The following is a 24,962-nucleotide window of genomic DNA, read 5'->3' on the forward strand; positions in this document are numbered from 1 at the left end:
GCATATTAACAGCGGCCTCCCAGACAAAACTCCCCTCCCGCTCGCCCTCTGCGGATTATCTCGCTCTTCATGCTACGTCAATACCGTGGGAGGAGGGGTTTTGTCGCTAAATGAGCGTTGGTGCCAGACGCTGAAGGAGTACTGACCAAGCTCCGTCTTTTTTTTTGCCAATTAGCTTAGCATTTAACACACTAAAATGGTCAGCTAAGACGGTTTGTTAACATACTTGCTTAATGTCCTTAACGCCTGAGCATCCCGCTCAGCCGCCCACATTATTTTAGAAAAGGAACACAAATATTTTTTTTCATTTCACTGGGTCTTTAAAAGCGGGACATTGGCGTCGTCATAGTGACCAGGTGCCGAAGTGCAGCCTCACAGGCTCTTGGTATCGACGGGCTTCAATTTAAACCTCGGCGCTTTCGCTCGCGGAGCCACTTGAGGATTCTCCGCGGTGAAAGTTCACGGCCCGTGTTCCGCAACTCTAGAGCGGGGTCACGCTATTTGAAGTCGCCACCTCCGCGCCGGGCTCCCAGCGGGACACTCGAGAGCCAGACGCGGTCAGCCGCTTGATCTGTGAAAAACCTGCGCCCCGAGGGCGACGCCTCGCAGACAAACGTCAGAAGAATTGATTCTTGGTTTCATGTCTGAGTCTTTGAATGTGTCCCCCATTCATCTGTCATCAATAGCACAGCCAGCCTTTGAACACAGTTTTTTTTTTTAAAGGGCACTCGGAAAGGCTCTTGGGGTGATTTACTGTGCTTGTGTTCATAACTTGAAATTTAGCAATGGATGCCATGAAGCGTCAGCAGAATATATATATATATATATATATATATATATATATATATATATATATATATATATATACATATACATACACGCAGCATTTTCCCAGCAAAGCCGCGTTCTTTCATGTTCATGTTAGCGAGTGAACAGTGGGAGACATCCAGTTCAACACTTAAACACAACCAAGTCCTCAACCAAGTTACATAAACGTCGAGCTTCTGGTAGGCTACGACTAAAGAGGGTTCCTTTTAATTATTCCTGGCAACCCCCCTCCCAACTCCCCTCCTGTCCTCGGGCTCTGTCATTGAGAAGAAGGAGGCGGCGGGATATTAGGGCACACCTCAGTGGGCAGTAGGCAGGCCGCCCGCCCGGCCCGTGGCGCCTGACTCATCCAATTCTCCTCCACTTTCTACGGGCTGACATTCCCATCGGCACCGGCTCTTACGGGCAGCTCATTGCTTTGACATGCCGGGGAGCTCTCCGACAAACAAGGAACTTTTCCCTTTGACCAAACAGAGTGGGCGAGTGCTTGTGGAGCGCAGAATCGCCGCAGGAGGCAGTGACTAAAGGCCCGATAGGGTTGTTTTTTGCGCTTAATCCACAGCAACTAAATTGTCTTGTTATAAAACACATCTAATGCATCTTTGGTGACTGTAAGAGTGTGGCTGCGGCAGCCAATTTGATTCGCTCTTTGAATTGAGGCAATTGGTATTGACCTGAAATGTTTTCCGCTGCAGACCACACATCCGACTCCGGCTCTGCTCCATTTAGCACGCTTGTGTCTGTGTGTGTCCGCCCGCCCTACCCCTTCCTCCTCCCCCCCAGTGGTCCCAGTTACAGCTGAAGCTACCACCCGGACATGAGGCTTATTATAGATTATTTACAGGGCCGTGGACAAAATATCGGGGCTTATGAAATGTTTTCCATTATTCTGGACATCGTCGTTGAACGCCTGCTGACGGCGAGTCTGATGGAGTGCTCATATTTACCTGGAAGACATGGGTGCCAAGTGCACACTCAAACTACAACCTGACACCTTCGATTTGATGCGAATGGAAGTTGACCTGGGAGAATGGGGAGATACCGTGCAGATGTGTCCCCAAATAATCTTTCGGCAAGTATGGACACGCAAACCTGGTAACGATGTTACCTGGACCGCGTTGACCTTAACCATACCTTAATGTTGGCATTGGACATACAAAATAATAATAACAAAAGGTCACTAGGCATTATCTGTGGTTTGGCCAAATAGTGTTGATGCATAAAATGGACCAAAATATAAAAAATCAAAGAAAATCTAATAAAACAAAAAAAAAGTGTTTTTGTGGCTTAAAATATTCCCCTTAATTATCCGGTCCACGGAAAAGTCATTCTGAAGCGTAGATGGCGAAGTCCCTGTCACATCTATTCTTACTAGGTTTGGGAAGAGAAATTGCATTTGGGGGGAGGGGTGGGGGGCAGTAAATACTTCTTTTGACAATTTAAAGATGATGTTCTAGTTTGCCCCGCTGTGAACCCCCACTCAAAACCTCTCCGTCCACCCCAATAATTTTGAGGATGTGGGAAGGTGGGTGGGGGGGCTCTGAAAAAGACACCGCGTTCCCAGTTAATGTGGTGTCCCTTTCGCTGTCAGCACTTTCTGCTCCTGAGCTGGTCTGATCTCATTTTCTCTGCTGGTATGAATCACAGTTTCGCCAACTCCCAACAGTTAGGAGTGTGAACACGTCGTGGTCGGGCCCCTTTTTCTCCTCCTGTCGATTTAGAAAAGTGGATTGTATTACGGCGCTCGTGCCATCTTCTCAAGCGAGTCGTGACTGATTATCTTTATCCAACCTCTGTTTATTCATGGAGCGGTTGTTCTGCGTCCAGTAACACTTTGCAATCAGGCTAGTGCTCCTACACACGTTACATCTGGGTGTGGGTGGCTGCCCTGTAAAGCTACTTTTTCTTTTTCTTTCTTTTTTTCTTTTTCTTTTGGGCAAATACACAGCTTGTGATTAAAAAAAAACATGTTGCTCTCTCATCCATTTGAATTAAATAGTAGTAGAAAAACATACCGTTGACTTAAATGGGGAATTTATTGTATCTCTGTTTCGCTAAACTACTGAGAGCAGCGAAGCTAGTTAGCTTGTGCAGCTACGTGGTTTTTCACAGCAGCTCCTGCTTTGTTGAGTTGTCCAGAATAATGTCATGTTTGACCAGGAGGTCAGTTCATCAACACTATATATTTATTGTTTTCATTTTCAGATGGCAACCGAGGAAAGAGCTGTAGAAGGCTAGCTTACCAGCTAGCTTTAACTCGATATGGCTCTGCTGTTGTAGCATTGCGATGTTGCACAACGGGGGCCAGTCGCTGCGCTTTGGCGATATGTTTTTAAGCTAGTTGCTGCAAAAGATAAAGCTACAACAAGTCTGATTCAGGTCTATTTTGACCACTATGGGGTTTAGCATGACATATTTACTTAAACGATTGTAAATCATCACGATGAGTTTGGTCCATATAACCCTAGGATAAAGGAAGGTTGTTTTTTGTTATATTTCCTGTGAGGTAACAGAGTTTTCCTTTTTGGCAAATTTAGTATCGGTGAGTGTGTCGCCGGGGGTCGAGGAAGGTCATGTGAGGAGTCCTGAAATCCAAGTGGTGTGGAATGCTGACCACCAAACAAACCCACCCTATCCTGTACAACACGTGGGCAGCCCACACAGATACAAACCGCTGACGTCAGCATCCTCGTCTGCGTTTGTTTTTCGTTTCACCCGTGACCGCATCGCCATGACGTGTCATGGTCCTCGTTAGTGCTGCGATGACAATTTGCTGGTATGAGTTTTGGACACGGAAAAGAAATTTGAAAGATATCAACTTGTGTTCTGGGAAACTTTAGTTTTTTCATCAATTGTCTGCCATTAAGCATACAGACGAAGATAATAACCGACAGACAGGTGATGAAAATAATTACAATCACACCGTAGACACAGCTACGGGGAGCAATTCAGGGTTAAGTGTTTTGCTCAAGGACACATCGACTAGGGCCGTGAGCAGGGATCGAACCACTGATCCTCTGATTTGAAAGAACGACCTGCTAACTACTGTGACAATTTATTTAAACAATTTATTGTTTCTGATAAAGCTGACCTACAACCACAATATTGCACAACTCCTCTTTGGTGCGGTTTGTTTGTGTGTGTGCGCGCGTGTGGGGAATCTCCTTCTCAGTCCCTCCCCTTCACATGAGTGCATGTGGTTAAAAAAAGGAAAAAAAGAGGAGGAGGCAGGCTGTGCTGCCTGCAGTAGTCGTTTCCACTCACAGCGCTCAGCATCCTCCACACTGCCGGGACTACAACCGCCGCTCCTCTCGCCTGAACCGAGCCGGTCCTTATTTTTTTAAGGGTCTCCCACCCTTCTTCTATTTTTTCCCCCTGGCTCTGTCGCGTGACACTAGGCGCGCACGCTGACTCCTTTATTTCCCCGATGCGGAGCCTCAAATGTTACTATAGAACAAGCCGCGCTTTGGACCCGAGGTGGGACGCGGTGTTTGCGTTTTGGATGTGCGGATCTCGGCGCTCGGCGCACCGGCTCAAACATCCAAAGTGCCAGTAGTAGAGGAGGAGGAGGAGGAGGAGGAGGAGGTGGCGGCGAAGGCGAAGAGACCGCAAAAGACTTTGGTGCCAAGCAAGCAACCCCAACGGGGGAAAAGATGGTCCAGAACGTAATCCTGGTGTTTTTCCGCAGGAGGCTGAGCCAGAGGCCAGCGGTGGAGGAGCTGGAGAGTCGGAACATCTTGAAGCGTAAGTTCAAGTCGCTATGATTGTGTGTGTGTCTCTCTCCCTCTCTCTCTTTGGTGGTATGTGGGGCGTTCGTCCACTCTCATTTGGAGAAAAAAAAGTTTGCCATCAAGTTGATTTGAGTTCAGATGGACTCCGTTTTGGCCTCCATGTTTAAAATAAAAAGGGGAAAAAAGCATTTCTAAAGTTGATCTATAATATCTCTATTAGCCTAATTGTGATGGGACTGAAGAAGCATTTCAAAATAAGATGTTCACACCCCGTTTTATTACTGTTTTATAATGTTGATTATTGTCGGGGGAATAATTACAGCTAATTGGTCTATTATGTTTCTTTTATTTGTATATACTATTTCAATTGTTGGATGACAGGAGCTTCTCAAATGTGAGGATTTCTCTGCTTTGTTCTGTGAGTGTGGGACAAAACAAGTCAAGCATTTTCAAATATCGACTATGATAATGAAGACATTTTTATCCCAGCAAATATAATTGAATGTGATCCTCCTCGACGTTTTCCAGAGAGACTAGGTAGCTATGGTCAGCTGAGGTCCAAGGTGCATCCTCCCCCTTGGCTGATTTGAACTCACATTTGGACCTTTGAAATACTTCGAGCCCCTCGGCGAAGCGGCAACGAAATAGCTTTACCCGCGTGGGGGAGAAGCGTGCCGATCGCAGCAAACTGTGAAACTAGTGCATGCAGAGGGATTACGAAGCGGGGAGGAATGCAGTCCCGCAGCCTCCCCGGTTGAGATGGGCCACCTGTGATCTCGGAGCAGCTGTCGCCCTCGCCGCTGACCACCCACCTCGGCCCCCGTCGAACGTGTGCTCAAGCCCAACACATCCGCTGACACGTCTCCAAAACCGCACACGAAAACCCCTACAGTGAAAAGGCACATATAACGTGTTCCTGTTGCGCCCAAAGAGTAAAAAAAAGAAAAGAAAGAGAGATTCAAAATAGATGAAGTGACATCTAGTGTATCTGATGAAGATAAATCCTACTTAGGGGGTTCTAATCCGCCCGTCGTCTCGCTCTCTAACTCACTTTTGGTACTGATCCGCAGTGGAAGTGAGCCCCCGTCCTCGGCACATTTGCAAAATTGATCCCAAACATTAGCTTCGTCTGGTAGTCACTTACCATTTGCTACCATGACTGAGCATCTCCACAATACAAAAAATAACTAAATATTTAGTTGAATTATAGTCAATGTAAATGAATGCTTTTAGATCTGCTTTTTAGATTGTTATTTTACATTTTTTTTGTCTACAGAAAGAAATGACCAGACGGAACAGGAGGAGAGGAGGGAAATCAAACAGCGGCTGAACAGAAAGGTAGGCGGCTACAGAGACCTGACAGAGTTTGCTCTGTTCAAATCAAATCTCACATTTGGGCGATTGAACGGGTCGATTTAACCCGGCGAGGGCTGACACGTTCTCCTCATTCTCCAGCTGAACCAGCGGCCAACAGTGGACGAGCTGCGGGACAGAAAGATCCTCATCCGCTTTAGCGACTACGTGGAAGTGGCCAAAGCTCAGGACTACGACAGGCGGGCTGACAAGCCCTGGACCCGGCTGTCAGCAGCTGACAAGGTAACTCAAATAAATGGCACAGCAACGGGGGCCTCTTAGATGGTGGAAGTGGTGCAACGTTCAGCTCCTCACAGAGGTTTCCGCCGGTCTTTGAAAGTCTTAAAAAGTTCAGAGGTTCCTCGAAAAGGCATTAGAAAGTATTTAAGACCGAAATGTAATTTGCAGAAATGTTTTTTTTTATGGGGGGCAGCTACAGTACAGTCACTAGGAAGTATCACTGAAGCACCTAAATGACGTTCCACTAATCTGCGTTCAGGCTGAATTCATTTATTTTCAGTTTATTGATATGAAATATTGTTTCATCCTGCCTCAAAGTACTGGAGAATAAAAAGTGGTGTAACAATAATAAACTATTTTAGGCCGTATTGTCCCTCCCGGTGTTTCTTTTATCACACGTCATGAAAAAGGAAGTAAGCTGCACCGCAGAAGCCCCGTTCTTCACAATTCATAATTCTTACATAACCCTCATGGTTACTTTGCCGTTTGCAGTGCTTGACATCATCATCATCATCATCTTCTTTGACACCATCTGCAGATGTTTTCTCCGTTTCCGAAAAAACATCCGCGTTTGAGCTTCGCCACCTGAGCGACCGCGTGGAGGAGGGGGACACACCTGGGCCCTCGCTTAGTGTTTACTTTTTTTAATTTAAATGTACTTTTTTGTTTCCCGCAGGCGGCGATACGGAAGGAGCTGAACGAGTTCAAGAGCAACGAGATGGAAGTTCACACTTCGAGCAAGCACCTGACGAGGTCAGTTGGAGCGAGTGGCATTTTTGCGCCCTCCGCGCCTGGCGACATTTCTGCAAAGATCAAGTGATGCGATTTTTGGTAGTCAAAGGTCACCGTGACCTCACAAAAGTGTCAAATAGAATCAGTCGTTTAGGACAAACTCTACAGTCCGCTTTATTGAGCGGATAATGTTCCGGGAGAGTCAGCGTGACATTGTGCAAAGACCCGCGGGTGCATTATCCGCCAGCTTCACGCCAGTGAGCGCACGCCATGCAGTGTACGGGGCTTACATTTAGCTGAAAAAGCAGGCCCCTGGAGATGAAAGAGATTTGCACTCTTTAGCACCACCTCTCCATTATAATGAATTTCCGTATATATTTAGCTTACGTTTTGCTTGTGTCAAGATTCTCTGTAGCTAAAAAAAGAAAACCCCTGAATTGGCCGAGGAGACGCCATTGGCTGCTTTTAAACGCACTGACCGCCGGTCTATTTATAGGCCTTTTGATTGATGAAACCCCAGTGTGTGTGAATATTTTAGTCCGTGCTCACACTTTCCCCCTCCCTTTTTCCCCCTTTCTTAGGTTCCACCGGCCGTAGCAAGGTTTTCTTCTGTGAAGAGTTGCCGATATACATCTGGTTCCGTCAGTGAAGGCCCACAGTCAGTGGGCGCTCTGGTACTTGTATCCAGCGACACCTTGGAGGCTATGTCTCTGGAAAAAGGGGAGTTGGCCGGTAGATGGCGTGGACGCATGCAGCGAGCTCCACTTCTGCTCGGAGGAACCGCTCCTCCACCAGCCCTTCGCCTCACACCTTGTAAGAGGAGTGGGGGGGGGGGGAGAAGAGTCACGGTCACGTGTTCGCCATCGACGAGCAGAGACTTTTATTTTGTAAAACAGACTCTTTTGAAAGACTTTTTTTTTCTTTTTCTTCGATGCCATTGGAGGAGAAGCGGGGGGGGGGGGGGGGGGGGGTGCATGTGACTGAGTCGAACCAGTCCCCACTCCAGTATTAGTAGTCACCCCCTCCCCACCCCACCCGAGCTGTGTCTAAGTCTCACCAATTCAGTTGATGCGTTTCATATCGACGGTGTAAACAGAAACCTTGTCTGTGTAAAAGACAGAATTCCCTTTGTAAGCACTATTTATTGTCTGCACAATACAGGTTTTCAATTTGTAACAAACTTTGTCTCGGCTTTGGTGTTTTTCCTCGAGCACATGTCGACACCACAGCAGAAGTGTGCGATATTACGAAATCACAAAAGGTCAGAATTAGGGGCGATAACCGCTGACTAAGCATCGCACGTGGGCTGTAATCCGCTCAGATTTATCCCCGCGTTTTAGTGCCTCAGTAAGCGGATAACAGCAATGTAGTGAGGTTCACCACCGATCAAGCGGCAATTAGTTTACAAGAGAAAGGCTGGTGACCCGTTTCTTCTTATCGCGCACCGTTCTCTGAGGAATGAGGACGGGCATCATTTGTGTGGGGCATTGAGCAGGCGGGCGAGAATCAAATCCCCTCAGGAAAACAAGTCCACCTGGCCGACTCTCTACCGATTGGGAGCCAGATGTTGATCCTTCACCGGCAGAGGAACATGAATGAAAGAAACAAGTCATTAGTTCTGAACCCATTGCAGAACCTTTAAAATAATAGGAACTGCGGGTGCATTTGAGGCCGTTGAAAAGCCTCTTTCACACGTAGAAACCTCTCACTTGATATTAAATGTGTGTGTTGGGAGGTGGGGGGGGATAGAAGCAACCCTGGGGCGTTCAGATTGGCAGTGCAGGTTTGTTCTGTTTGTTTTTTTTTCGCTTCTTTTCTGACGTCGACATGCAACGTTAGGTGAGTCACAGCCTCCGTCCCGGCATGGTGGAGGAACAGATGGCGGCTCCAGTTGAAATTGCGCTGTAGCTCAGGTCCGCTCGCCGTCTGGAGTAACAAAAACCAGCACCAACTGGTCCCAGAACAGCCCCGGTTACCTGTGGAGCTGCGTGGGAGGAACGAGGGAATGCTCCTACGGGCGGGGGGGGGATATCCTGACTTCCGGGTGTCCCTCAGATAAGTGGGGGGCCAACGGTGAACACACATACACAGACGCTGAACATATGTTCTGCTGTTTTTTAGCCAACTAAGCGTGATGACCTTCTGGTTCAAAACCAGGCTTCGCCCCGTATTGGACCATTTTAATATTTATTTAACAAAACGTCACTGAGACCCAAGAACCACACACTAGCTTTATATTCACTCTAATCCTACCAACCGTGGACCCTGCAGACCCCCACAGGTGTACTTGTTGTCATATGCTTTATTCTATCATTACAATTGTTCAATGTAAGTGTTCCTAATAACTTCAAAGCATTGTTTTCTGATTTAATTAATGCTTTTTTTCCCCTTCCTTTTTTAAAAATAACAACGTCCTGGGGTCCTGGAGCACCAATGTCCACCCATGCATCTTATTATTAAGATGGAACTATTTTTTTATTTTATGGTTTTCCAAGTATCACACACTATTGGGGGGGTGAGGGCCAGCAGAGAGACACAGATGCAGCAGACACATTATCATTGTCTATTATCTTTATTTTTATTTATTTTTAGATGACAATTACATAACAAACAATGTTCTGAGAAGAGAAGTTTTAACATTTTGCCATGTCGGTTGTTTCTCACAGTGGTTTATTCATAGGATTTGTCTGTAGGGTATTGATATTAAGTATAACTATGTTAAATATATCGCTGTGATTTTAACAATATGTTGCTCCTACAAATGTAATATTCACATGATGAAATCAGTTGTGCTGCTCGAGACTAACTGCACAAATATTACAAGGTGACGCGGTTCTTCTATTCCAAAATGAGGGCCATAATGATGTTGTAAAAATGTATCTTAATCATAACAATGATGTATCAGTTTTTTCAATCCCGGCCAGTCCCCCAGATAAAAATGTCCCTATTGAGCATCACGATGCCTCCTAATATGGTGGCCTCTTGCATAACAACCAGCAACAAGCACAAGACGATAATTCATCAGGAGAGATGAAGCTGACTGGGGGGGGGGGGCAGGAGCAGCATGCATGTACATGTCTTTTACTTCCTTACATGGCTGATTAATCATAACGCACCTTGACATTTACTGTATTTATGGAACATTTATGTTTTATGTTCAAGCAATGGGGCCATCTAGTGCCCCATGACTGCTGGTGCTGCTGCAGAGGAGCACTTCAATCCCCAGTGTGCTCTTACAGTTTTAACAAATAATGGGAATTTATGGTCGCATTCATTCTTAAGGAGTTAGACTTTTAATTCTTGTGGCCATTTGTTTGTCAGCAGATCAAAATAAGGGCCTGTGTTACTATTATTACAGAGGGAAACAAATCAGTAATCATATAATAACTGAAAAATAAGTTTAGTTGTATTTAAAGACCTGTGTTCCAGTTTAAGGAGCAGCCTTTATGTTCTTCACGGACTGGCTTCAATGAGCAATCCCTTCATTTACATTTTTATTTGCATTTATTTTACCTACAAGTATTTTGAATTACAAGTGATCTGTTTTGTCACTTCATCATTCATTCTGCCATATATATCATGATGTATGTATTATTTGATTGTATTATTAATCATATACTTAATATAACAATGAGGTTTGTATCTATGATAATGAAAAGTGTGGCTGCATTTGCCTCCATGCAGCTGCAGTGACAGAAAGTCCCCTGCATGGAATCCGGCCTCTGGTATCAGTGGAAACGTTTTGGTGAAAGGTCAAGGCTGTCGGGGATCGAAAGGGGGGCGGGGTCACGGTGCAACAGGGCGAAACACAGCTCCCTGTAATCCTCCTCCAAAAACCAAACAAGCTCCAGAAGAATGGGGTCAAGCCCCGCCGGTCCCAGCAGAGAGGAGACACGGTTACAACAAACCAGCCGCGCAGGTTGACAGCAGGACAGTAAGCTCCTCCTTGGAATGGTGTTGAGATACGACAATGGCGGTCGTGTAACTCACGCTGTCCATCATTAAATTGGGTCACAAGACTCGCCGGCATGCAAAGTGAGCCGGTTCTCAGAGGTGGTGGCTTCAGTCCGGACAGAAGCCCGACAGGAATCCCTCCGTGACTTGGACCGGAATGGGTTTTATTAACTCCAAAGTATAATCAAAGAGCTGTATTTATAAACTAGAGGTGCTTTTGAGCTGCATTATGGGAAATGTAGGATCCAGTGTTTTTGGAGCTGGACCCATAATATGAGACAAAAGGCCCAGATAGCTCGTCCTCCGCAGTGGATTTTGGCCCTCCTTTTATGGGCCTCATGTGAGTCCCCCAACGTTATGCACCCACTACTTATGCAACTATCTTTAAATCCCAGAGCAATTATTGCTTACGTTCCAATGAGTTTTATTTATTAATTATGCCCAAAGTTCTCTCTTAATTTGGTAAGCACTGTTTTAAGTTCGCTGCACCTGCTGCTTGGAATGCACTGCAAAAAAACCCTAAAGTTAAAGGAGCTCATCAACCTTGAAACTTTGAAGACTCGTGTGAGAGAAATTGGAGCGGCTTCATACCGCACTTGTTCTGGTGTGAATCCGGAGCTTTAGTCCTGTTGCCTTATCTTTTTTAATGTATTTTATCTGTGTTATGTGATTTCTGTTGGGTCTTGTGACCGTTGCAATTTTTCTATGCTGCTGTCTTGGCCAGGCTTCCCTTGAAAAAGAGGTCATTGTATCTCAACGGGACCGACCTGGTTAAATAAAGGCTAATCATTTTTTTTTTTTTTTTAAACTACAAATCTGTCGAAGCTGACTCATCTCAAATGTTACAATGTCCCTTCACGACTGTCGCTACCCCTTCTTCTACCAATTACAGGTAAACCCACTAGTCACGCAATACCTGTTCACTTAATTTACCCCTTTAAACTACATTCGTGCCCTCCTCCAGTGTTTCCCAAATCTTTGAGCATGTTATTATTTGTAGGATTTGTAGCAATGTGTGTATTACAGATAGCAGCTTCTACTCTGAGGGGGAGGATGTATTTACATTTTTTATTTTAGTAAAAGTAGCATAACTGCACTGTAATACTTTTAAAGTAAAACCCCTGCATTCAAAATGTGATTCAAGTAGAAGTGCAGAAGTATTATTTAATATAAATATATTAGAGGTATTAACACTTTGAGAGAGTTCCTTACTGTGCAGAAGGAATATTATACATTTAATTATTTGATTACTGGTGCATTGACATGTAAGAAGCACAAGGTGGATTCACTTGAACTACTTTGTACATTCTTGTGGTTTTTTAGAAAAAATGCTTCATAATACACTTTTGATAAACTTCTTCAGCTGTCAGATAATGAAGTAGAGGGGCCATATCTGCCTCTGTAATGTAGTGCAGTAAAACCACACTCACGTGGAAAGGTACCTCAAAACAGTCACCTATGTGTGCGTGCAGGTGTCACGGCTCCCCCGTGTGGACACTCAGGTGAAGTGCAGCATGCTGTCCTCGCACTCCCTCGGCACGGTCACCTTGTAGCTGTGGCACGCCAGTTGGTAATTGCGTCCGCTGTTGTTGTCCCAGTGGTGGCATCCTTGCACGTGGTAGCCGATTGCAAATTCCAAGATGGCCCCTGGCTGCAGAAGGAAAGGGGGGACGGGCAGACGGAATCTGAACACATCGGTCTCCGGAGCGCCGGACCCTGCGCGGTGCCCACTCGAAGCCCACGGCGCCGCAGTTACCGTGTGTGTTCTCCAGTTGGTGAAAGAGTAGTGCACTGCGACGTCTTTCTCGTAGGCTAAGTTGAGTACCCGTATGGTGCCCGTTATGCCCTGCTCTGAACACAGGACATGCTCCAGACACACACTCTGATTGCAGAGACGCTCCAGGAAGTCCGGCTGAGCCCCGACATTCTCAGGGAAACAAGGTTTGAAGTAAGGCAGGGACAGCTCCAAAGACTTGCCGAAAGCCAGCTCCGAGCTCATCAGTAGCCGGAACATAACGTGTTGGGGTATCAAGGGGTGCTCCTGAACTTTGAAGATCTTCACGTCCTCCAAGTCGAGGCCCAGCGAGTCCACGAAGCGCACCTGTAGGCTCCGGAGCTCTTTCGTTCTCTCCGCCGACGAAGGCAGGGACTGAGCTCGTCTCCTCATGATCGTCTTGGTTGGAGGGTCGCTGGGCGAGCCGCTCTTTAGGTTGAGCTCCTTTACCGAGGGGGCCCTTGGGCCCGGGGGTCGGATCCGGACCGGAGCTTTGGGAGGGTGAGGCTTGGGGTCATAAATGTCCCGAAGACGAATGGTCCTGGTCCCGGTGGAGCACGTGGTGTCTCTGGGGCCGCTGAAGAACCCAGGCGGGGTGCCTCTCTTTTCACCAGAACCGGCCATGCTCGTCACATTAGACACGTCCTGAGACACAAACCAGTATACAATGTAACACTCGTCTTTTCGTTTTACAAAGCTGCACATGCAAATATATCCCCTCAACAATCACCAGCTTTCGAGACAAAACAGCAATTACTTGACACGAATGTCAGTCAAATGTTTGGAAACTAGAGCAATATGCTGCTGCACGCTTCAAGAAAGACCAAACCTTCACAGCAGAGACTCCTCGTGTTCTTCGTGTGTGCTTTGACCTCGTTTGCTGCCTGCCGGCGAAGTGGCTTCAAACCCAGCTGCCGCCAGATGACACACGAGAGCTCGCGTCTGCCAGCAAATGCCATTAGTACTCAACAGGAGCCAAAACCGAAGCAAAAACATAAATACAAATAAATGATATATATAATATTGCAAGCCACGGACAGCAGCCAATGTAACTAAACCCTCAGTGACTGCAACGAAAACAGGATCCGTTAGACCAAACTGTAATCTATGACTGCAAAACCCTTTGAGCTCAGCCCTTGACATTAACATGGGAGTGAATATTTATAGCAGGTATTGGGGCTGTGTATCTGTCCTCGGAAGAATCCTTTCCCGCTGACACCCCAAACCTTCTGTCAGTCTGCAAACTATTTGTGACGTCGCCCCATGCTTTCAAACTCATTAACATGAACATAACAAATCTAATTACGGAACAACTCTGCGTAACCTGATGACACCAGTGTTTCATGGCGACTACAGAAATGTGGAGACGCATTGGCAATATATGTGGTGGTATTTAAACTAAAAAAAACACTATTTAAACTCTACTGTAAAATGGTCATTCTGATTTTCAACTTATTACCAACAAAGCAAAAGTTACTGATACAGGCTGCTGCTGTAAATAAATGCCTTATCCATAAAACATTAACATAAACATGATTTAGTCTTGTGTCCTCATTTAATTTGTATGGCACCGAGTGTCAACCTCAGGAACAGGATGGAAGGGTCAAAGGTCAGGGAGAGGGCTTAAGTACAGACGGGGGTAATGCATCACACGCTGCAGGACGTAAAGTAGAGCTTGAAGCATTTGAGATATGGGAGCTGTAGAGCAGGAAGGCAACTCTGACCTGTTGACCTTTATGCAGCACAAGGGTTAATCGTTCGGCTGAAGCTGAAGACTTTTTTGTAAATTAGAGTCCGTCCACCATTAAGCCACACAATCATGCTTTTTATTTTTATTTTGTGGAAATATATTGTGTCTGTACAAGTACAGGTCCCAGCTGGTCTGTGACAAAAAGACATAATAGTTTGTCAAAACATAATAAAAACTGTACAGTAGGTAGAAAAAGTCATAATAATTTGCTAATGTAATATATCAAAATGTCAGAGTATGGTATGCTGAAAAAAGTCATAGAGAAGTAATAGTTTAATACGTCAAAAAAGTTACAAGTAGTATGTCGAAACAAGTTAAGAAAGTCAAATATTATGTTGTGAGATGTCATGCAAAAGTCATGGTACAATATGTTGAAAAGGTCATTAAAAGAGTAAAAGTATAGTTTATCGAATTAGTTATTAAAACGCCATCGAATGGCATGTCGAAAAAAAGACATTGTTTTAGAATAGTATGTTTTAAACAAGCCAAAGGTTATGACAAATAATTGTCAAGTTTATCGACACAAATTTTTTTTTTATTTTAAGTCAAAGAAAGTTGTGAACAAATTTAAGTAACAGAATATACAATTATTGGAAGTCATTGGATAGTGTATGAAAAGTCCTGAGGTTCAGAAATTAGTAAAAGCTTTTCGGGGTTGCCTCACTAACATCATGTCGTCCACTCAACCTGTTTCCACAAAATATGACAAGAGGTGCTCTGAAAGAAGACTTGTTCGTGAGTGATCTGACTCCTTCACTTTGTACACAAACCCCATGAACCTCCACTTCCTGCTCAATCTTCAGCAGCTGTTGCGTCACAATTCAGATTGCAGCCAGGAGTCAGAAGGGGGAGCTGCAGCTGAGGGGAGCGCCCACTCAGAGTCATGTCTCAAGGACACTTTTCAGCTGAGTCACTGTCGTGCGTGCGTGCGTGCGTGCGTGCGTGCGTGCGTGCGTGCGTGCGTGCGTGCGTGCGTGCGTGCGTGCGTGCGTGCGTGCGTGGCAATCATCTTAAGTATTCTGCACAGACATGATGTGACATCATGTCATGAGAACAAATGAGTACGGTGAGGCCCAAAATATTATATTTATGTCTATCGTTTACACCAATAGCAGATTAGGTGTATTTAGAGGCTATTGTATGGACTTCAATTCCTGTGCTGGACCTTGAAAAAAATAAGAAAGATAAAACCAGACAAGTGAGTGACGTATTGAACTCGGACTGAAAAAGTCCATCGGCCAACAGTTAGTGGCCGAGAGCATTTCCTCCGATCAGGGGGTGATAAACTGTGTCCTTTCCAGGCAGCAGCAGCAGCCGCACCACGTGTCCGTGACAGGTGCATCACCTGCTGCTGCTCAGAGTGCGTCACCTACTCCCATGGAGGACATTGTGAGCGTGGAAAGGAGGAGCTAAAGAGGCGCACAGCAAAACCGCATTCTCCTCTGAACTGATCCCAAAAAAAAGAAACCGGGAGAAAGAGGGGAAACTGAAGAAAGAAGAGACCTGATACAGTTTGGTCAGCGTCTCTCCCGTGTCTTCTCACACACACCGACCACTCTCCGCCGTCTTGTGCCCTCCCATCCACCACAGAGCAACGTCACGACTCGTCTATCCGTCTGGAAGCCCTGGCAACCTTGACGACCTTTTTACATCCCACACCGTCCACCAGTTCCCCTCAGCACAGCTCGCCCCCAGACGGTCAAAATGAGAAGGGGGCTCCAGAGTGGTCAAGCTCACAGGGGGCTTCCTCCCGGCGGCGAGGAGAGAGAGAAGGAAGTGTGCAGGGAGAGGGAGCAGCAGCACAGGAGGGCCGAGAAGAAGCTGCTGGCCTTCTGGATGTCCTTGTCACACAGGACCTGGACACTCTTCAGGCCCCGCGAGAGACCGGGCTTCCAGCGCTCCGCCTCAGCCGCCCGGCTGCTGAAGAGTGAGGCATGAAGAGGAAAAGTGTGTGTGTGTGTCTTGTGTGTGTGTGTGTGTATCTGTATGTGTGTGTGTGTTAATATGTGTTTGATCCATTCAAGTGGATAAAAGTAGCTCCCTCCGGAGTTGGAGTCACAGGTGGAGGGCAAAACAAGCTCGTCGTCGCAAAACGTCTTTATGGAAACCGGTTTTCAGCAAAGAACCATCAGCTGTGACTTTATGAAGATCACAACGTTGGGTTAATAGGGGATCGGCCATGGTGGTGACCTACCTGGTCCTGGAGCTGCGATTTCAAGGGAAGAAGCTAAGGGGCTTCACGTGCAAACTGACCTACCTGCTCGGCCCACCGCTTACTGCCAGAGAGCTCGAGGATCATCGCATCCCAGATCATGCTGCCGTACCTGGTGTCCGGCATGGGCATGGTGGCAGCCGGGATAGTCATGGATGTAGTGCAAGTATGTGGGGGAGGGGGTCTGTGTGTGCCGAGTTAACCTGATTGTACCAACATCATTTTTATTTTTGAGTCTTTTGTTGTTAAATGCAAGACAGGTATATTTAATTCAAAAAATATATATATGATAGGTGTTGTTTTATGATCCCCCACTCCCCATAGGTGCAGTCTTTCATTTACCCTTCAGGCGGAGGCAGGCGAAGGATGAATGTGATGCTGAATTTGTCGCCATATCTGGCTTTTTCGTTTGCAGAGAAGCCTGAGACAACAGAGCACGCAGAAGTATCAGAAAGCGAGTCGAATAGATCAGAGCCACCTCATTGCTCTCTCCCCGTTTAATCTCTTTGTGAATACCTCCCCCGCTCGACATGATTGACACCCTGCTGAATTATGCAGCAGGTCCGCCCGCTGCAAGTTGAAGCAGAGGGAGCTGTAATGGGTGGAAGAACGGGCTCTTATCAAATCAATCAGCACTTACATTGGTATTTTTTATTATATACAGATATGCAATGATTGCTAGCTCTAATATATGTTGATGTTGGCCAATGTCAAGTCTGTATTTGATCGCGTGAACGGACAATATGACATATGGTAGCGAGTCCTAATAGCGTTCTCTTTGATCTCTCTACTTTAATACAATAGCCGAATGAACTCATTCAACATATTGTTATATGTAGTGTATATAAAAAATATACATATGTGTGTGTCTGGGAATGGATGGTGCATTAAGAGACCGCTTTGTGTTTTTCAGCACTGGGAGGTGTTCAAGGTGTTTATCTTGGTGCTAAAGGGCTGAATCTGTAGATGACATTGGCATCCAGATTGTCAACAGCAGTGAGTGGAAACTCTCACACACATCACAAGAAATCTGTAAATAAGTGAAATTTTTTAATTTTATTAGAATTTTCTTTTAGCCCAGAACAAGGTGCACTAACCTTCCTAGGAAGGCAGACCGTTGGTAGAATGCACTCCTTGAGCAAAATTGTGCCTTTTACGTTTGGGTTTTGCTCTTGAACTTAAAATTGATACAGGGTTACTCTGTAGTGCTGACAAGCAATGGGGAATACATTTGCACCGGGACATTTGAACAAAACAAACCCGCTAATAACACTCTCCATCACGGCTACAAGACAATTCAATTAAATCCAAAGGAGCGCAATAAGATTGTCCTCTCACTTCATTAATGCATCTCAGCCAATTAAACGCGCCAGATGACAGTTGGAGATGGTGTCCAAATGGTAGCTATGATAAGTTAGTGGAGCACAAAGAAAAAACAGAATTGGGCTGATGCTTCCATTGCCAGCAAGAATTTCTTTTTTTATTAGTTAACTACAAGTGAAGCAGGGTACATATTTCCTGTGTTTTACTTTTAAGACATTTCACCAATATCCTGTGAGTTTTCAAATCGGTACACTATTATTTGTCCATATGTTGAGAGAGAGAGAGAAATGCATGCTAAATGCCTGAATCTGGTAATTAGCTAACCAAACATTAGCGTTCATCATGTTAAAGGATCAATTTAGCATTAGCACCCTATGTTTGCCAATGATGGTGGGATAGGCCAAGTTAGCTGTTAGCGAGCTAATGTTAGTTATGTGTTAGCTAGTTACTGTCTTCAGCTCAGACGCTTGCAAACATAATAGCCTACTAACATTCTGATATATACACCACGAGAACACATGGTGCACAATGTCAAAATGCTCTAGTTTCATTGGCAGAAATATAGTTTCAGTAAAACTGACATTTGTGACATTAGGCATATTTATGTTTTCCCTTCCTCCTGCTGAGGCCTCCTATGGCCTCAGGTTTCATGTGTTCGGCAGCTTTGTGCGTTAACCGAAGGCAGCTGTGGTTCCTCTACACGCTTGGAAAGAGAGGGTTGAGCGGGGTATTCAGTTGGATGAAACCTGCGACTTCACCACTGGATGACACAAAATCCTACACACTGCTCCTTTAAAACTGTCTTAAATAATATGAGGATTTGTATTGATTTCATCTCAAACACATATTGTAGTCTCTTGCCCTGCATTACGTTTTCCCATTTCCCACACCTCTCTTTTATCATGTTACTGACATTTTGTGTCCACTTGTTTTCGGTTCCCTCTGTGGTGGACAGAGAGATAGAGGAATGAACAGATACAGCAGACATATAATGAGATGTATACTATGGATAGAAGAATAAGACTTGCATGCCTCTGCACTGTCCTTTGTTCCGAAATCCAGGAGACAGTTGTGGGCTTCCTGGCAGTTGTTGCAGCAGTGGGCCTCGGGGGTCTGACCAGGGGTAGAGTGGATTTTATCCAGGCGTCTGTCCTCTGTGCCAGCAGCGTCACCACCGCTTATGTCACTGCACTGTCTCTAGGTCAGACAAAGGCACAAACTGCAGTGGTTACACAGAGAACAACATAGAGGACGGAAGAGTTTGTGAGCTCGGTGTGTGTTCAACTTCTGTGTCAGGTCTGGTGATGGTGGCAGTGATTATTGGATCCAGGAAAGTGGGCATCAACCCAGACAATGTGGCCAATCTGATCGCTGACAGCCTCGGAGACCTCATTACTCTGTCTCTGCTCACTGGTGTCAGCCTCTTCTTCTGTTACAGAGGTCAGAGGTCACACATTACATCAAGAGAGACCCTCACAGAGTGTGCAACCAAATCAGATTATGTGATGCAAAAGGGTCTTTTAAGCAGAGAAAGAGCAAAAGATGATCCACATTTTTGCAACTGCATAGCAACAGTACCGTTGTGATTGAGGAGAATCTTGGCCAGATGAGGGCAGCATAGTCCACTTTGCCAACACACCGCAGCGGACTGTCATCATCTCTGTCATGGAATCTCTTGTCCACAGTCTGCCACCGAAAAGCGTAATTTCCATTCAAACACCACTTTCTATATCATATGAAGGCTGTAATCAAAGATTTATTTTAGAGGTGTATTATATGCTACGTTGCTCTCCAGGCACATGGTTCCTGCCTCCTGTGGTGTGCGGATTCTTCCTGCTCTATATCCCAGCGTGGGTCATTATTGCCTGTCGCTCTCCACCAGTCGGTGAGGTCCTGAAGTCCCGCTGGCAATTGGCTATTTCTATATGTCTCCAGGTCTGGGGCCTGCTGGGCCTGCTGGGCCTGCTGCCACCGCGACCTGACCCCTGATAAGCGGCTGACAATGGATGGCTGAGCCAAGATTCCTCTTTCTTTCAGTCACTTATAAAACAAATCCGCACACTAGCCAGATCAAGATTTTTACGTTACAAAGGCGGTGGTGTTCATGGGAAATGGGGTCTTTGTTCCTGTAAAAACACTTGTGCTTTTGTCCGCAAGGGGTCGACCAAAATCAACACAGAATTCCTTGTAGTTTCTTTAAACCCACTATTGCTCATTGTCCACTCAGCATAATCTGTTATTTTACTTTGGATCATTTAAGTATGTTTTTTCTGATAACACTTTTTTATTCTTACTTAGATACTATTTTGAATGCAGGACTTTTACTTGTAATCGTATTTCATACCAGTACTTTTAAATTGTGATATAACAATTTGTTCTTCCATGTGCTTAAGTACGCGGTTGACAATTTTTCTCAGACAGGATCCTGATTTTAGAGGCCTCGAGTGATGAAATTAGGACGATAACTCTGATTATTTTTGCCTCAAGTAAATATTATTGTGGGCACAATTAATTGAAGGGGAAACAATTAGTGAAATTTCTTCTGCATGCTTTGAGCAAGGAAATGAAAACTGACATGTTTTCCTGAAGGAGTAAGCAGAGCCGGGATTTGGGGTTACGGTTTCAACAGCCTTAATCTTTTGAAGAATGACATTCAAGCTTCATAATTAGCTTAATTATTATCAGTAATGTCAACTAGAAATTGTCGGAGCATGCGGACGCCCATCAGCTAATCCCATTAGCATTTAAAAGGGCTTCAAGCTATTAATCAATCATGAGGTATCAAAGTGCTGCTGAAGTTGAGCAGTCGTGCCCCCCACCCCCCAAACACACACTCACTCAAAGGAAGCTCAGAGACACGTATAGGGCCAGATCTTCACTGACAGAAGTTACTTGCCCACAAAGTGGAATACTAATTAGAGAGCAATAACAATGGTCTTTACATGAACCACAAGCCTGATTAGAATGCCAACTATGCATTCACTGACTCCCGTTGCATCTCTGCCAGCCCCAGCGCTACCAAAGACTCCTGCATGCATTGCCCCCCCCCCCCAGTACAGGAAGTGCATTTGCATTCCAATTCAGCGCTCTTCCCTCTTAGCCTGTTGACCAGAAACCGCCAGTGGAAGAAGAATTCAGATCCTTTGCCTCGGTAAAAGTAGAAGAAACATTAGTTTTAAAATACTCCCTTTCAAGTATAACAATACATTTGTACTTTATTTACGCAGAATGTCTTTTTACTAGTGTGTTGTATTGTTATGGTACGTTCTAGTATGCCGTTCTCATCATGAACAAATACACCTCAATCAGGAGCCAATTTTACATACTTGATATACTACTGGGTAGATTGTAGTATGGGATCATATCCTGTAAGTGTATCATGTAACATTCTTCATGTAAAATGTGAATCAGCAAAGTGACTCGTAGCTTCAGCTGCCAGATGAATGCAGTACAGTAAAATGTATACTATTTCCCTCTGAAATGTAGTGGTGTAGGTGTATAAAGTAGCATAAAATGGAAATACTAAAGTAAATGACTTCACATGTTTTACTTTTGTACAATACTTGGGTTGCACTGCTGTTTTTTGTGTAAATGATCTATCTCCTTCAAAGCTCTGCGAGCCAAGAGGTTTTGTTCTGATCTTAATGAAACCAGCCTGAGGGGCGAGCATACAATGAATAGCACAACATCCAGACGGCCTTTTCCAAGTTATCCGAGGGGAAGAAAAGTCACTTGGGACTCACTTTAGGCATAACTGCTGAATAGATCGCAAACAGTGACAGTGTTTACTCTAATATTCTACAGTCTGGCTGCAAGATGACACCACATATACCGCAACAAACAAACAAATATAAACATTTTAATTAAAAAATGCCGTAGAAATGATGAACTGGACCTTATTTTATTTTTTATTTGTTGTCTTGGACAACCAGGCAACTCCACCCTCCACACTGCCATATTCAGTTCAATCTTCACAGTTCTATCAAATAAATAAATATACCATAACAAATAATTTGTTTGACCTAGTGTCACCTCAGGTTTGAGTTGTAGAGAATTTCCTAGATAGGTGATGACATATAATAGGAGAATGTGGTCCCTTTGTAAATTAAAATAGAGTTGAAGCTGTCAGAGCTTCTAGCAATAGCAGATGATGAGTAAAAAGATGAAAAAAAATCACTTAATCTCTAAAGTAAAGACTAGGAGAAAAGACTTATGACATGTGCAAGAGTTAGAGGAGAAGATCAACACCACTCTCATGTATTTGCAGTAATAAGACAACAATGCTACACATAATACCCCTAACAGACATCAGCATAGAGCTAAATAAACCTCTAATGCTTCTCAGAAACACAAGAACATGTAATTAGAACTGACGGTAAACATACAGCTCGTTAATTGCTCTTTCTATGTTTATCCAGATGTGAACTTCAAATCCAAGTCCTGATCCTGCTCGTGGCCCCGGGTCAACTCCTCTTCCTGTACACCATCCATCTCCTGCAGGGCGGCCGTACTGCCATGACGCCCACCTTCATCATCTGCTACCTGTCCGCAGCTCTGCTTCAGGTCAGATAAACCGCGACAAGTTTTGTTTCTCATTGTGCCAGAGAAAAAAAAGTGGGTTTTTTATGCTAATCTCAGATACTCTCATTGGTAACACATCCATCATTTGTCATTATCCAGGTGGGGATTTTGCTTTAAATGGCCACCCTGATGGTGCGATGGCTGTGGCGAAGGGGACTGGATCCAGACAACTTCTCCATCCACTACCTCACAGCTCTGGGTGACCTGCTGGGGGCCGGTTTCTTGGCACTGAGTTTCAGACTGATTGTGGCGGTCAGTTCAAGAGTTTGACACAGACGTGTGGTGCTGCACACCCTGACTGTGCTGTGCTACTTTATGCAAGTGGATGAAACACACTTGCAAAGCTCATAGGATATATGAGGAAAGTGAGGATTAATGAACACATGAGGTGTATTGCGTTTTATTTGTGCCTCAACACTGAGTGTCCGAATGGGACAGAAACATATTTGTTTTTGTAAGCACATAGAAGCCATTTTGTTGACGGATTATTGCGCAAAGAATCATTTATCTTGAGTAAACAAATATGTATTCTTTGCTCAATACATTTATTTGTCTGTCTGCTGTCACAGTGGAGGAGCACAGAATAGCCTCTCACTCAGTTGTACTAGTTTTGCTCTGTGTCCTGTTAAACCCCTTGGACACCGGCTGTGTCTCTTCCAACGTCTCTCCTAAAGTTTGCTTCCACTGGACACTTTGTTACTGTGTGTCTCAACAGCAACTGAAGGCACATTCAGCTAGCTAGCTAGCTCACAGTTAAAGTACAGTTTGGACATATAGTGCTGCAGGGACAACGTGTTGTTGTGGGCCATCCCAGAAGTTAGCATTGTCCTGGTTCCCTTCAACAAAAAGCCAACAAGATGTTTCCATTCGTTTTTTAGATTATTGGCGATACTGACACGTTTTGTTCAGCAAGATAATCTTCACGATTGAACACCACTGTTATGGTTTCTGAAGCATGAATGAAAAAGTAAAGAGTTAACGTTAGGCTTTAAACAAGCTACACAGTTGCATGACTTCAGCTCACCACCACTAAGCTCAAAGCGGACTAGTGTTCGGCGTTACCAACCGGCTTAAAAACTTAAAAATTCACAACTGCAATATTTACGACCGTATTCTATCTTGTAAAATGTTAAAATATCTTAACTTGTGTTAACCACATACCTTATTTCAGACTTCGAATCAAAAAGCAATTCAAATTGCAATGGCAAAAATGCTAATTCATTTTTGTGTTTTAGGACTCACCCCTTCAGCACTCTTTAACATTGGTTGGTAGGGGGGAATAAACAAAGGGGTCAAATTTACTCTCTGAACAAGCCTTTACAGTATGCAACATTTTCAGGTAAAACAATTGTAGTAGGTAATGTGTTTTTTGCTGTTATGTCTTCAATCCGATTGTTAGTATGGGAAGTACACTGAGGAAATGGGAGTGACATCACAGCTGAATTAAAGCAGTTTAATTGTGTTGGTTACATAGCTTGTATTAACACAATTCTGTTTGTATGGGAGTCTCTACCTAGCTATCCTGATAGGTAAATACGCTAGCTAACAGATGGGTGGAAGATAAGCAGTGGCGAACTTCTTATTTGTCAGCTACTCAGCCAAGGTATTATTATCAATGTTTCTTTTATTTTATAAAGCTCTTAAATTGAGCAGCACAACTGCATGTAAAAGATGTTAGATGTAAAACCCTACTGAGTGTAATAGCTAGCTGATATGCTCATTACTATTAACCAGCTGATAGCATGCCATAGGAATGAGATATAGCACACTTTCCGATAAAGTCTTATATTTTATTTTACTTATTATTTAGGAGGTACCGATTTATTTTGCAGAGGAAATTAGTAAAACAGGTGCACTCTGTTCTCAGATTTGATTTGTCTGGAAATAATTTCCCTGCGCTCTGCTCAAAATATCCCTCCTTCCTCAGGATTTAAACACAACATCTAACGGCGTACTGTAGATGAAGGAAAGCAAGTGCAAAGCAAAGTGGAAACAATGTGGCTCACAATCAGAAAGAATCAGATGAGGAAAGTATGGACTGATATTTGGACTCACACTGTGGTCTGCAGTTCCAGTCTACAGTACTGATCCCAGGGATTGGTCTCAATACCATGCAGCTTGGCTCTGTAGAAACAAGTGGGAATACTGTAGAACCACTGTACCGTTAACTGTTGACACATCTACACCTATTGTCAGCTGTTACATGTTAGATGGCAGATGATTGTATTATGCAATAATTATATATAACCGAGTGTAAATGTATCTTAACACAAATCAGATGTCTTGAATGGTAGATTTTAAATTGTTTATTTTTACGTAGGTGTGTGCCTTTAGACCGCGATAAGCTTTCAGTTTGCTGTTGCCAAATTTCTACTGGTATTTTATAGTTTTTTGCAGCACAGTGTCACTGAATATAGCCTGTTGTACTGAACTGTCTCCTTGTTAGTATGTGTTGCATGTATTGACAATACAGTTATTTCTTTG

The 24,962-nt window shown here is 44.5% G+C and overlaps 2 protein-coding genes and 1 pseudogene across 6 annotated transcripts in view; 2 read left to right on the top strand and 1 right to left on the bottom strand.

Annotated features, from left to right (window-relative positions):
• Positions 1-8,061, top strand: part of phactr3b (phosphatase and actin regulator 3b) — a 35,134-nt gene extending 27,073 nt beyond the window's left edge. For all 5 annotated transcript variants that reach the window (XM_034533849.1, XM_034533851.1, XM_034533853.1 and 2 more), the window contains 5 exons: positions 4,517-4,572; positions 5,836-5,897; positions 6,015-6,155; positions 6,829-6,905; positions 7,466-8,061. In XM_034533849.1, the coding sequence (XP_034389740.1) occupies positions 4,517-4,572; positions 5,836-5,897; positions 6,015-6,155; positions 6,829-6,905; positions 7,466-7,481 (352 nt within the window). In that variant the 3' untranslated portion in view covers positions 7,482-8,061. The remainder of the gene's footprint in view (positions 1-4,516; positions 4,573-5,835; positions 5,898-6,014; positions 6,156-6,828; positions 6,906-7,465) is intronic.
• Positions 8,062-12,336: 4,275 nt separating this feature from the next.
• ppp1r3db (protein phosphatase 1, regulatory subunit 3Db) lies at positions 12,337-13,236 on the bottom strand. Its single transcript, XM_034533599.1, has one exon. The coding sequence runs from the start codon at positions 13,234-13,236 to the stop codon at positions 12,337-12,339; it is 900 nt and encodes a 299-aa protein (XP_034389490.1).
• A 2,565-nt stretch (positions 13,237-15,801) lies between these two features.
• LOC117730392 lies at positions 15,802-23,134 on the top strand (annotated as a pseudogene).
• The last annotated feature ends 1,828 nt before the right edge of the window (positions 23,135-24,962 follow it).

The sequence above is a fragment of the Cyclopterus lumpus genome, chromosome 5 (genome assembly GCF_009769545.1).
Source record: "Cyclopterus lumpus isolate fCycLum1 chromosome 5, fCycLum1.pri, whole genome shotgun sequence".
NCBI classification, from domain to species: Eukaryota; Metazoa; Chordata; class Actinopteri; order Perciformes; family Cyclopteridae; genus Cyclopterus; species Cyclopterus lumpus.

What these genes read in the sequence shown, in the direction of transcription:
- ppp1r3db (XM_034533599.1), bottom strand. Translation starts at nt 13,236, where the DNA reads ATGGCCGGTTCTGGTGAAAAGAGAGGCACCCCGCCTGGGTTCTTCAGC.